The following is a 13,612-nucleotide window of genomic DNA, read 5'->3' on the forward strand; positions in this document are numbered from 1 at the left end:
ATTTATATTTTAAAGGGGCAATTAAATGAATTACTAAGGGGACAACATTGCCCCCCTTAGCTTATAAGTACTTCATAATAGTGATTAATATTCTTTCAAAATCTCAAGCACAATTCCGGGGGTAAAAAAGTGTAATTGCTTACCAACAAAATCACTATTTGAGCAATAGAACGAATTCAAACATATATTTGAGTAGGTAAAAAACAATAGATTCACTTGCTATAGCCTATAATCTATAAAGAAGATCGGCCAAATCAAACCACAAATGGTAAACTAGTAAATTAATGAGAAAAACACCTCAATTTACCAAAATTATACACTGGTAGTGTGTAACATCATGAACAAAACTCGAAATCAAGAAGCAAGACGATAAACAAAGAGAAACAGGGGAGAATTGAAGATAACATAAATCTGAATCGAGAATCAAAGTGTCCACATTATTATATTTGTACCTTTTAAATGTTTAGTTTTCCTTAATATATATTTTAGTGAGAAGGGAAAAAAAAGCATATCAAGTCGAAAACACAATACCAACTTGGAGCAACGCTCGAGCCCAAATACTAGTTTTAATGCAAAAGAAGACCAAAGTGAAATATCTTCTTTTTTGCGTCAACCAAATCAACGGAGGCCCCTTCATATTAAATACCCAAGGCCAGTCCCTTCTTTCTCCAAATCTCATAAACCACAAACAATTCCCAAACTAGCTAGTTACGTTGAATCCAACACAATGCCCGTCGGAGAGGTAGTTCTAGGCTCATTTCTTCCAGTACTTGTTGACAAGCTAGCATCCGCTGGGATAAGCCAGTTTCTTAAGTTGGTCAAGGGGAAGAAGATAGAGGCTAAAACCATACAAAAATGGGAGCATACCCTTAAATTGATTGTAGCGCTGCTAGCTGACGCTGAGCAGCGTCAAACTGAGAGCAATGTCGTGAAGCTATGGCTTGATGATCTTCAAGACTTGGCTTATGACTTGGAGGATATCCTCGACGAGTTCGCAACTGAAGCTCAACTCTATATTCTCCAGAAGAAGGCGCTGCAGGAAGATGTTGATGTTGATGATGCTGTGGTCACTGGATTTTTTGACTCTGCTAAACATAAGGTGTGTAGTGTGTGCTCTTTCTCTCACCTATATATGCATGCTATTATCCTTGTAGTAACATGTAAGCGTCCTTTTGTGTGTCGTGCGTTCTTTTCATCTGAAATTATTTGAATCTGATTTTTAGGCTATATCACCTTTGATTTTACTGGATCAGTGTTGGTTAAACTTGATGAATGCACCTTAGAAGTTAGAATCCATAGTTCTTTAAAGGTAAAGAGAATGCATCATTAGATTGTTGATTTGGGTTGCGTTCTCGTAACTTAGCTTCATGTCATAAACTTATTGAAATACTTAATTTGTTAGGATCAAATCAGATCAAATTAGAACAAAAAATATCTGACTAAATCGAATCTTTATATTTTCATTGATTTTGTTACCAAATATGTTTTTTTTATAACTAAAATAAAGTAATAACGTGATAATTTTTTATCTTATTAATTAACCTATAAATATGATCAAAGTTTTAGACGAGAATATTACACAAGGCCGGATCACATTAGACAAATTAGTAGATTAGGACTAGATCTGAGTAAATTCACACCAAATAAAGCACCACATTAACAAGAAGTGAACAAAACCTTGTGGGTGGTGTGCTCAATTCATGAAGTATTTTTTTAGGGATATTTTTACGTTATACCTCTTGTTTCTTTGATTTGTACAATAGAAATAAGGTTATAATCTTTATGAAACGTAAAAGTACGTTTTTAATGAAAATGTCAATATAAGTGAAAAAGAAAGTCCGATTTATGAGTTATCTACTTTTTTTTTTTTTTTTAGCCCCCTTTCGAAGACCCATGGTAAGATGAATAACTTCTGGGCTGTCATAGGATATTAGGATGAGGTTTTTTTTTTTGAGCGGGGAATATGAGGATTAGGGGAAATAGTGGAAAGAGAAGAACATGTTATGTGGCTTTTCATTGTTAAAATTAACATCATTTTGTTCTTACTAAGGGCTCCAAATTGGGAAAATGAATTTAGAGAATAGTTATTTTCGTTCTAAGGAGATGACAGACCGAAATTGTTATGTAAATTTTTATTGAATTAATTTGAATACGATATTAGTGCTAAAAAATGATGTATTTATAAACATGCCAAGTACTTGGGTACAGACTACTGTACGATTTCAGCATATAAATTGCAAATTGCAATGAAATGTTCCTCAGCCAGTGTCTTTTACCAAAAGTGATGAGTTTTCTAAGAAGCGGACATGGGGTGGATTATGGGATGGGCCAACAATGAAAAAAAAGTCTATGTTAGCTAAACAGTGTAAAAAGACAAATGTTATGACACGTAGGTATACGTAGCGGTAGAGCTGTCAGTTTGGTTAATGAATTGCTGGTTGAATTGAAACAATTGGAATTTGAACTGAATGAAACTGAACTGGGAGTAACTGTAACTGAAATTAACCGAAAAACGCTAAACTGAAACTGAAATAAACTGTAGATGAAAAACCAAAACTGAACTGCAACTGAACTGAAACAAACTGTAACTAAAAATAACTGTGAAAAACTAAAAAGTTGATCGATCAACTACACTAAACTGAATATTTAATTGAACTGATTCAAAATTAAACTGGAACTCAACTGAACTGAATCAATTTAAACTGAAACTGTTTTAAACTAAATTTTTAACTGTACCCGAACCGAATTTAGATATTACCCAAATTCATATACTCCAATTCACAAATTTATCGTGATAATTTTATATTAGTACTCTCACAAGTAAATTTATCATGATATTTTTATTATTAATGTATAAATTTATGACAATATTAGCTTTATTTCGTGATAAATTGATATTTTTCAAATCCATCAAACTTTTACAAAAATATGAGATATAACTTTATTTCGCTGATAAGTTTATTTATTTGAATTATAATTTTGTTTCTTTCATAACTTTTTCTTTATTTCAATGAAAATTTGGCTTGGATTCACTATTATATACAAATAAAGTATTGAACATCATGATTTCTATCAACTACCTCCTAGCCGAACCGAGACCGAAATTAATTTGGTTGAACTTAGATAAATTAGGCTTTAATAAGATTTCAACCCAACTAATCTTGTCAAACTCAAATCAATAATTCAGTAAAAGTTTAAATGCCAAAGAGTCAGCCCCATTAGATAAGCTAGGCCCAACGTCCATAATTATCTCAACACCTAAGGCACAACTAGGAGTATTAACGAGCCGAGCCGAGCCAAGACCGAACATGTCCAAACTCAGCCTGAATCGAAGATTGTAAAGGACGAGCTCAGCTCGAGCTCAAAGCTCGTCGAGCTCATAAATTTGTGCTAGCCTCCAGCTCGAAAGAACCTCACCCAAGCTCTGCTTGAAACTTAAAAATTAAAAATAATAAAATAGAGATGGGGTGAGCTTAGATAAACCAAGCTTAAAAAAATCTAAAGTTCAACTAAGCCTTGTCGAACTCAATTAATTAATTGAGTCAAGGTTGTAGATGTCCATAATTGAGTCAAGGTTGTAGATGTCCAAGAATCCAGCCTATTAGATTAACTAGGCTCAAGCTCAACATCCACAAATTCAACCTTCCATGTACACTCATCTTTATAGAGCTCATTTCTTATTACACTTATTCTAGCTTCGATGTGAGACTTTTAGAATCTGAGAATAATATCACCACAAAGCTACCCGTAAATGTAAATTAGTTGAGGTTAGGGGTACAGACTACTGTACAATTTCAGCATATAAATTGCAAATTGCAATGAAGTTTTCCTTAGCCACTGTCTTTTACCAAAAGTGATGACTTTTTTAAGAAAAGGACATGGGGGTGGATTATGGGATGGGCCAACAATGAAAGAAGTCTTTGTTAGCTGAACGGTGTAAAAAGACAAATATTATGACCCGTAGGTAGCGGGCCTTTGTTTTTGGAACTAAACGTTAAAAACTAAAATACATCCAGTACTTACAACCCTATCGTGTGGATCACTCCTATTGGGGTTTTTTTCCTAGAGGTGATCATTTTGGCCCGACCCGCGAGCCCGGCCCGTTTTTGGGCCAAGTTTTGGGCAGAATTTTTCGGCCCACGGGCCGAACCCGGCCTGCCCGTTTTTTTTTTTTTGCTTTGGCGGGTTTTGGACAAGCCAAAAACAACTTTTTAGTCTATTTTTTGGCCCGGTCCGTTTTGGCCCACAAAAGCCCGCTAATTTAGGCCCGAAATAGCGGGCTTTGGACACAAAAATTCGGCCCGCAATTTAGGCCCGGCCCAACCAATGGGCAAATTTTTTTGGTCTCGGCCCAGCCCAAACCCGGCCCGGCCCGGCCCATGATCACCTCTAGGTTTTTCGACAATTCTTCGTGATTATCCGCCATAGACATAGTTGTGCAATTAGCCAATTCATATCATACGTACACACTGTTAGATGGTGTGAAGCTCAATTTTGGAGTAATTCTATTGATTAATATATAGTGGTTACACTATATTAATCCTAAACTAGTTATTAGGCCCGGGCTATGCCCCGGGTAAGTAAAATTTCATTTATTAATATTGTACTTTGATATGATAACACTAAATACAAATTGGTCTAGTGGTTAAAACTTTAGTACATGAACTTAAGGTCATGAAATCAAAACCTATACTATGCAATTTCTAATTTTTTTTATTGTACATGGATTACATGAACTAAAACTATATAGGGAGAGCGCCACGTGGCACCATTCCTGATTTACGCACGCCTTTTAATATATTAGTATAGATATGTTATGGTAAAGAGACTAGAGAAGAGTGAATTATGTATATTTTGTAATACAGAGGGCCGCCCCTGGGTGCGGGGCAGGCGGGGCGCCAGCCCAAGGTCCATAATTCTCAAATCATTAATTATTTAATTAGCTTAGGGTAAGAATGCAGATATCTAGTTTGACAAAGATGGTAGTTGTATAATTGCGGGTGAATTTTGAGAGTGCTTGATTTCGGGTTCAAATCCCTGATATTGCAATTTACCCTTTTTTTTGTTTTTTTTTTCCTTTTCTTTTTCCTTCTTTTTCTTTTGACAATATCTCTAACTTCCTTCTTTTTTACGTTTCTTTTTACGATGCAAATATCTAATTTGGTAAAGATGTTCTCCTTTCTTAGTTGTTACTTTCTTTTTCTTTTTTGGTTTCTTTTTACAATAACTCAAATTTGTTTCTTGATTTTCCTCTCTATCACCATATTATATTATTTTATTTTTTAGTTAGTATAATTTTATATCTTATATACCTTAAAATCGTTAATTCTTAAAAAATAATGTATATAACCTAAAGGCTATACTTAGATTTCTAATTTTTTTTATAAGCATTGGATGATAAAGTGTATTCTATATTTCGATTTTATTCGTCCAGTTATTTATTTTTTTGTTTGTTCAGTTTTAAACACTTATATTTTTGACGTGGTCCCACTATTATAATTATGTGATTTCTGCTACAAAATAACATTTGATAACCAAACTAGAACTTATTCCTTAAATTACGTGACCAAATAAGTGTTAAGATCTTTGTAGGACAGATTAAATAGTAGATATATATTGATCATATAAAATTTTCTTTTTTTTAAAGAAACAATTGCTAATAAATATGAGTTAGTCAATTCTCAATTAGTTTTTATCTTATAAAATTGCATATTGTTATTAAATTTCTTATGCGTTAGGGGCATTTTTTTCATATATTGTCCCAAGCACAATAATATTCAGGAAAGGTCCTGGTAATACATAGACTAGATATATAATAGAGCCTAGAATAAAATATAGGAAATGAGAGACTCTATATATATAGTTATGGTTACGCGTGTGATCTTGTTAGATTCTCTTGATATATACTTTCACAATATCACCTTTTTATCATTTTTACGATTTGGGAGTTAGATATATTGATAGTTAAAGTTACATGTTGGCAATCATGCTCGAAAAAGTTTGTCAAATATCTTGAAACAGAGGAAACATTACTTCTTAGTTGCCCCTTTGACCCCCCACTATATATCTATCAATAAAAAAAGTACTCCATCCGTCCCATAATATAGTGCTTGTTTCTTTTTTACACGGTCTCCAAGACGTAATTTTGACCTTTAATATTTTCAATTTCATATTAATAAAAAATATAAAAAGTTGATATTATGAATCTACACATTGAGACGAATCTAACAGGATCCCACATAAATAGTTTTTTTATATATACAAATGAGAATATTCGGCCAAAAATTTAAAGTTTGACCCACCAAAAATGAAGTAGGCACTACATTATGGGACGGAGGGAGTATTCATTTTTCTTTTTCTTTCGGTAAAAGAGATTTTTTGCCAACTTCTATCATATCAATTTTTAAATAAAATAAGCCATAATAAGCACACTATAACTTATCATCTTAGAGTATGTGTCCTACCAAGTGTTGAGCTAGGAGCGAGGACATAGTAGTTAGCTTTAAGAGACGCGAGGTGCAACGAGGCAAAGGTGCACGCATCTCGTAGACAAGACCCCTTTTATTCTTCTTCTTCTTATTATTATGAAAATACAAATATTGACAAATGAAAAAACAAACAGAAAAGCAGAGAAAGAAACTAAGGAGTACTATTTTAACCAACTCCATAGCTCTATCGACGTAAAAATTGTCATGGATTGATATGTAATATATTGCATGGTCCAACAATGGCTGCCTTTCATGCCTATGGCTAGTGAAGAATTGTAACTAGAAGTGGCTTCCTCCTTAGGTATAAAAACTTCAATGAGCTTATGGACAAATTATATTTAAAGGTCCAAAACGATAGCTTTTAGTTTCTTGTAACTTGTATCATTCATTCAAGGAGAAATTCACATGAATAATCCCAACTTTCACCCATCTTCTCAAAATAATCCCAACTTTAGATTATTCCAAAATAATCCCAACTTTTGAGAGGACCTTTTCAAAATAAGCCAAATTATCTTTTTCCTTGCCCGCACTACTCCATTTTAGGTCTATAATATGTTGAAAATTAATAGTTCGGATTATTTTGAGAATGTACACCCTAAAGTTGGGATTATTCTAAAATAATTCAAAGTTGGGATTATGTTGAGAAGACCGATGAAAGTTGGGACTATTCGTGTCAATTTTACTTTCATTCAATTTTTTTTAAGCATTCTATCATCTGTGGGATGTCCTTTTATGTGTGTATCAAAGGTCCATATTATTGCATTGGGATTTTAACATAAGGTTTGTTCTCACAAAAAATATTTTGTTTAAGGTTTGTTTTCGAAAAAAAAAATTATATAAGATGGTTTCTCATAAATTCGCGTTTTATAAGTTGGTTTTTCACAAAAAGTCTTTTATAATGAGAGCAAATGATTCAGTTACTAATAATATACCAACTACTTTTGTTTCTCTGATCAGGTTAAAAGCTTTTTAGCTTGTCGTTGTACAACAGCCGGACAACAATTTCGATATTCGAAGGGAGACCTTCCATCAAGAATCAAAGAGATAAGCATCCGCTTAGAACGTATTCACACTCAGGCTAGAGATTTTGGCCTTATAGCTAATAGCATCATGCAGCAAGAGACACACCAAACAATGGCATCAAATGCAAGTTGGCGACAATCCACATCTTTAGTTTGCGGACCAGTCATTTATGGAAGGGATGACAAGAGAAACGAGATTATTGACAAGTTGTTGAAAGATGATCCCAATTATGAAAATGTTGTTGTCATTCCTATTGTAGGAATGGGAGGTGTTGGGAAGACCACTCTTGCTCAATATGTATACAACGACGAGCAGCAGGTGAAGGGCCACTTTGATCTTAAGGCATGGGTGTGTGTATCAGATGTGTTCGATGTCACATGTGTCACAACAGATATCATCAACTCGCTCACCAAGAAAAAGTGTAGTTTTAGCAACCTGAATGAGGCACAAGAAGACTTGGTGGAGGTGCTAAAAGGCAACAAATTCTTACTTGTTCTTGATGATATTTGGTCTGAGAACTACGATGATTGGAATCAACTCCAAGCACCTTTCAGACATGGGTTAAAAGGAAGTAGAGTTATTGTCACTACAAGAAAAGATATCTCTGCAAAGATAGTGACTAGTAATCCAACTCACGACACCATCATCTATCTAAAAGGGTTGTCTAATGATGATTGTTGGTGCATATTTCAGAAGCATGCAAATGATGATCCAGACCTTGCTGAGATGCGAGATGACATTATAAGGAAGTGCGCAGGATTGCCTTTGGCAGCAAAAGCTCTAGGTGGTCTCTTTAAAAGTACAACGGAGAAATGCCAGCGTCAAAGTATATTAGAGAGCAATATTTGGATTGAGAATAGCCTTGTTTTGCCAGTTCTAAGGTTGAGTTACCATTATTTGCCATCTTATCTGAAACACAGCTTTGTATATTGCTCTGTACTTCCTAAAGATTACAGATTCGATGAGATGGAAGTCGTGTTGTTATGGATGGCCCAGGGCTTTCTACCAGAAAACAACAAGGAAAGAATGGAAGATATAGGCCGCAATTACTTCTTTGATCTAGTATCAAGATCATTATTTGAGGAATGTGCATCTCCTATAGGAGGGTCAAGAAAGTTCATTATGCATGACCTTATCCACGATTTGGCTCAATGGGCTTCAGGGGACATGTGTTGTGTAATGGGAACTATGGATACATTAACAAATCCGAAAAGAACTCGCCATATATATCTCGTTGAGAATGTTGCTGATGAAACCTTGGGAAATAAACTCTTGAATCCTCCTCAATTGCGAACTTTTCTTTGTCCACTCAAGACATTTGATTTTCTGAGTGGCCTGAATATTAAAATTCTGGAATACGTTCGAGGATTTACGTACATACGCGCTCTACGACTATGTTCTGGAAAAATTGAAGAGTTGCCTGAGTGTATTGGTGATTTGATACACATGCGATTTATTTTGCTCTATCTACCAAAGGTTAGAGTATTGCCAAAATCAATTAGCAAACTCTGCAACATCCAAACGCTGGACCTACGAGATTGTAATAATCTTAAGGAGGTCCCAGATGTTAGGTTCCTGGTAAAACTTCGGCATCTGCACATTGAAAGGACCTCTTTGCGAGAAATGCCATTCGGAATGGGGTTATTGAAAAGCTTGCAAACTTTGGATAGATTTGTCTTAGCAGCTGAGCATGGCTCCAGGGTACGCGAGCTCAACAACTTGCTTGAACTCAATGGCAAATTAAGCATCACCGGATTAGAAAATGTGACATCGGTTGAGGACGCACAGGAAGCCCACTTGCATGAAAAGAAAGGTCTTGATAAGCTGCATCTAGAATGGGGGTCTTGCAGGGATGAGGTTGATGACAACACTAAAATACAAGTGTTAGAGCACCTGAATCCTCATACTTCCGTCAAAGAATATTTCTTAACAGGATACATGGGCTTGACATTTCCAACTTGGTTGGGAGATTCGTCTTTTAGTCTTATGGTTAATATAAAGCTCATCGAATGTAAAAAATGTGAAAGCTTGCCCCCACTAGGGCAACTACCTTTGTTGAAGAATCTTGAGGTTGACGGTATGGATGGTATTAAGCAGGTAGGTCTAGAATTCTATGGCAGTCTTGGGTGTTCAATTTCTTTTCCATCTTTGGAAACTCTAAGTTTTAACAATTTGAAGTCATGGGGGAAATGGGCGCACTTACCAGTTGGAAACAACAAGGCATTCACCTGCCTTAAAGAGCTTTCAATTAGGTCTTGTATTTCTTTACAAGATGATCTCCCTCCGAATTTACCTTCTCTTGAACGATTGAAAATTACAAATTGTAAGAAGCTGGGGGCCTTAACTGGGCGTCTCCGTTACCCTCTTGAAGAACTCACCATTAATAATTGTGAATCTCTCATGACTCTTAACCAGCTACCTATGACGCTTCGTCAGCTGCATATCAAATATTGTGACATGCTACAATTAGTGGAATTCGAGAAATCATCTCCCTGCTTTTCGTGTCTTAAAGAATTCCTTCTTCAATCTTGTCCATCTATTACCGCTATTAGTCACATCCCCTTGACCATCCAATCATTGGTGATTCATTCTTGCCAGATGCTACGGGCTGTACAATTTATTGAAGAAGAAAGAGGAGCAGCAGCAGCAGAAAATGTTAGTTCTCAAGGAGATTCAGTGAAGCCACATGGACTCTATCCAAAGGTTGAATATGAACTTGCCCATCTCACCCAATTGAGAATTACAAGATGCCCTAATCTCATATCCTTACAAGAAGGTTTTCTCTTCCTAGCTTTAGAACAGCTTGAACTCAACGACTGCGCCAATATGGAAGGTCTTCCTAGCCAGATGCACAAGTGTACCCTCCTCCAAACATTATCCATTGAAAAATGTCCAACAATCGATTGCTTTCCAGCAGGGGGTTTACCAAAAAACCTCAACTATTTTTATTATGGAAGTGTAAACATGAAGCAGCCTGTACAAGAATGGGGGTTGCACCTCCTTAATTCACTTCAATTTCTTCACCTTGCACATGTAGGCAGGTCCTTAGACTCAACAGAGTGTAGTTCTAGTCCGTGCCCGGATCTTTATCTGCCGTCTTCCTTGTCTGGGTTATGCATCAATGGTTTCCACAATTTGAAATCCATATCATGCGACACCATCAGTCCCAACCTCACTCTACTTGAGGTCATTGATTGCCCAAAGCTTGAATCCTTGGTTGGTGACAATCTAACTGTATGGGTGTAACCCAAATTTGCTAGCGGACATTGCATATTGGCCGAGAGCAAATTAAAGTGACGTGGGCTCACAAAAGGGGGGACCACTCCAAATTCATCACCTTTTGTCTTCATGCTGAGACCGCCGTCACGGCCATGGAAAACGACAAAGTAAAGGGAATCTTCCCTCTGACAAGATCAATCACAACAGTACAAGTGTCACAAGATCACACGCCCTGTCAGGTGAATAGTACGCCTATAAATAGCCATCCAGTACTATTCCTGCAGGTACATTCTCTCATACTAAAAATAGCATATATCTCTCTCTAAGCTCTCTCTCTCTCTAGAATCCTCTTGAGTAATTAGCTGACTTGAGCGTCGGAGGGGGTTTCCTCGAAACACCCCCGAGGGTAGCTCACGTTTGTTACTGTTGCAGATCCCTCACGGACATCCATTTACTGTCGGACAACTCTCAAAGAGTCCGGCACCGTTTTCGATACCGAAACACTAACCTTACTTGATGATCTATTAATTAGAAGTTCTCCAACATTCCTTCGCTACTTACTAGGCGGTCCACCCAACATCAGTTCCAGCGCTCTTATTGGCGACTTTACCTTGCTTACTCGTCTATCAATTTCGGATATAACCAACATAGACAAGTCAATACGAGACTGGGGATTGCACCTTCTAACTTCTCTAGCATATCTTGCACTTCACAATGTAGGCAACTCCACAGATGCAGTAGAGTGGATCCCGGGTCCGGATCTTTGTCTTCCCTCTTCCTTGACTGAATTAAATATCATGGGTTTCATAAATCTGAAATCCATATCATGTGGTTCCAGCTTTCCCAACCTGCTTAGTTTGTCTATTCAATGTTGCCCCAAGTTTGAATCCTTTGGTGACAATGGCCTTCCTTCATGGCTTAGAGAAGTGTATATTTATGATTGTGATTTGATAGAACAACATCAGAAAAGCAATCCTGTTGACCGTATAACTATACGCTCGCGTCCTCCTTATTAAAGTTGGATTGATTTTGGTCTGAGACTTGGATTGGTTTATCAAACGAAGCATTTCGTAATACCTGGTCTTTTCTTATGCTTGCAGCTCCTTCAACAATTCAATTCTTTTTAGGTATTTATATTTCAGAAGTTGCTTATTTGTCAGCTTTTCTTATCTACTTCTTCAATATACTCAGAAACTCAATATCATGTTCTTTTGTTGTTGCAGCCTTGAGTACTGATCACTTAAAGAGCTTCTAATACTAGAAGATCTTTTGTCAAATTCAAAAAGTTTGAGACATCTGCTTTATAAATAAGGTTCTGGTATTGTCCTTCAACATAAACATCTTTTTTCTTACTGTTAAATTGAGATAAAAGCACTCATAAGTTATCATTTGCAGGGCGGTCGTCTATATGATCTATGTTGGCCTTATTAAAAATGCTACTAGATCAGGACATCAGGTCATACATCTATACGCCTTCTTTGTTTGAAAAAGAGATCCATGATTGCTTCAAATATTGACATGTTATTATTGATATCACTTTTCACAGTAAGAGCTAGGCGTCTTTGAGCAGCTCACTTAGTGCATTTGTCATGGTAGTCACAATCTTAATACCCGCGTCTAGCAAAGACTATATATATAGCAATCAATGAGTACATAATCAAACATACATGTTGCGAAAATTATGCTTCCGCTTGTAATCCTGGACTTCTACGATGGTTTTCAACCTGTTCTTTCAGCCTTTCAGGTATTCCAAATTCTAAGAGTATGAAATTTTCTTTGCATTAGTTATCCTGATTCTTGTCGTATTTATTTATGTTATAATGTTTGTGCGATATTAATATATGTAATTACTAATATATAGGACCTGTACTGTAAGAGGCTGTGAGTGGCAAATCAATATGGCCCATTAGAATCGGTAACTCTCTCTTTCTCTCTATTGTGCTTAGTCACTGACTATATCTCTTTTCGTCAAATGCAAAACACTAAATAAGCTGCTCCTTTTGTACAATTTTATCGAAATGCAGGGACTTTGGATATACATTATATGTGGGTTATCTACTGAGATATAGTGCAGAGATTGAGAAAGAAAGTTAATAAACTTGTTTTTTGACGAGTACGTCTTGCTAGATATAATCTTTATCGTTGCTAAACTTATTGTTATTCGTTTGCAGGATAATTAAGAAAGCTTTAAAAAGAGTTCAGGATACATTCATGGCAGCTTGAGAGTTATATATGTCTTTGGCAAATGGCAAAGCAATTACTCAGAAGATTATGCTGATATGAGATGATTATCAATGGCATAATTTACTTTCTTCGCTATAATGTTTGCAATGGTCAATAAGATTTTTACGTTGCTTGATAACAGTTCCCTATATCTCTGAGCGTTGAGTATTTTCATGAATATATTAGGACTTGTTGTCCTCACCTCTGATCTATGTTTACTATCTGTTTAGCTTTATCTAAAAGGAAAAGTTTGTATTTGGCAATTTAACAGTAATGAGAGTCACCATAAACTGGATGACTGTTTCTATTTCTTACAATACTTATGAATTAGAATGAGCCAATTTTACCTAAAACTCCGGCTCAATAATTGTGAAAATAGAAATAATTGTGGACTTTGTTGCCTCCGTCTACACCACCACCCAACATTCTCTCATTCGCAGCATTAACCTATAAAATCATGGCGGCTTCCTTTGAGAATGCAGAAGTACCAAGCTGTGCTTGAGCTTTTTAAGTAAATGTAACTAACTTATTACTAACATCTTTGGTGAAAATAGAAATATAAGGCATAGCCGCATGAGTTGACATTGCTTGAAAGAGGCTGAATCCATCATAGATGACAAAGTATCCAAACATCTCCATTATGGTTGCACTCTGTACAT

At 36.0% G+C, this 13,612-nt stretch overlaps 1 protein-coding gene across 1 annotated transcript; it reads left to right on the plus strand.

The window, feature by feature from the left end:
- Positions 1–652: 652 nt before the first annotated feature.
- On the plus strand, positions 653–13,257 carry LOC104887812 (putative disease resistance RPP13-like protein 1). Its single transcript, XM_048638175.2, has 7 exons — positions 653–1,099; positions 7,446–11,857; positions 11,954–12,042; positions 12,126–12,186; positions 12,277–12,474; positions 12,592–12,645; positions 12,902–13,257. The coding sequence occupies exons 1-2, from the start codon at positions 728–730 to the stop codon at positions 10,755–10,757; spliced, it is 3,684 nt and encodes a 1,227-aa protein (XP_048494132.1). The 5' UTR covers positions 653–727; the 3' UTR covers positions 10,758–11,857; positions 11,954–12,042; positions 12,126–12,186; positions 12,277–12,474; positions 12,592–12,645; positions 12,902–13,257.
- The last annotated feature ends 355 nt before the right edge of the window (positions 13,258–13,612 follow it).

Source organism: Beta vulgaris, chromosome 2 (genome assembly GCF_026745355.1).
Source record: "Beta vulgaris subsp. vulgaris cultivar EL10 chromosome 2, EL10.2, whole genome shotgun sequence".
In the NCBI taxonomy this organism is placed as follows: Eukaryota; Viridiplantae; Streptophyta; class Magnoliopsida; order Caryophyllales; family Amaranthaceae; genus Beta; species Beta vulgaris.

Bases quoted from the DNA above. Each gene is read 5' to 3' on its own strand.
- LOC104887812 (XM_048638175.2), top strand. From the start codon at position 728: ATGCCCGTCGGAGAGGTAGTTCTAGGCTCATTTCTTCCAGTACTTGTT. The intron at 1,100-7,445 runs GTGTGTAGTGTG...TTCTCTGATCAG, and splicing joins TTGACTCTGCTAAACATAAG to GTTAAAAGCTTTTTAGCTTG.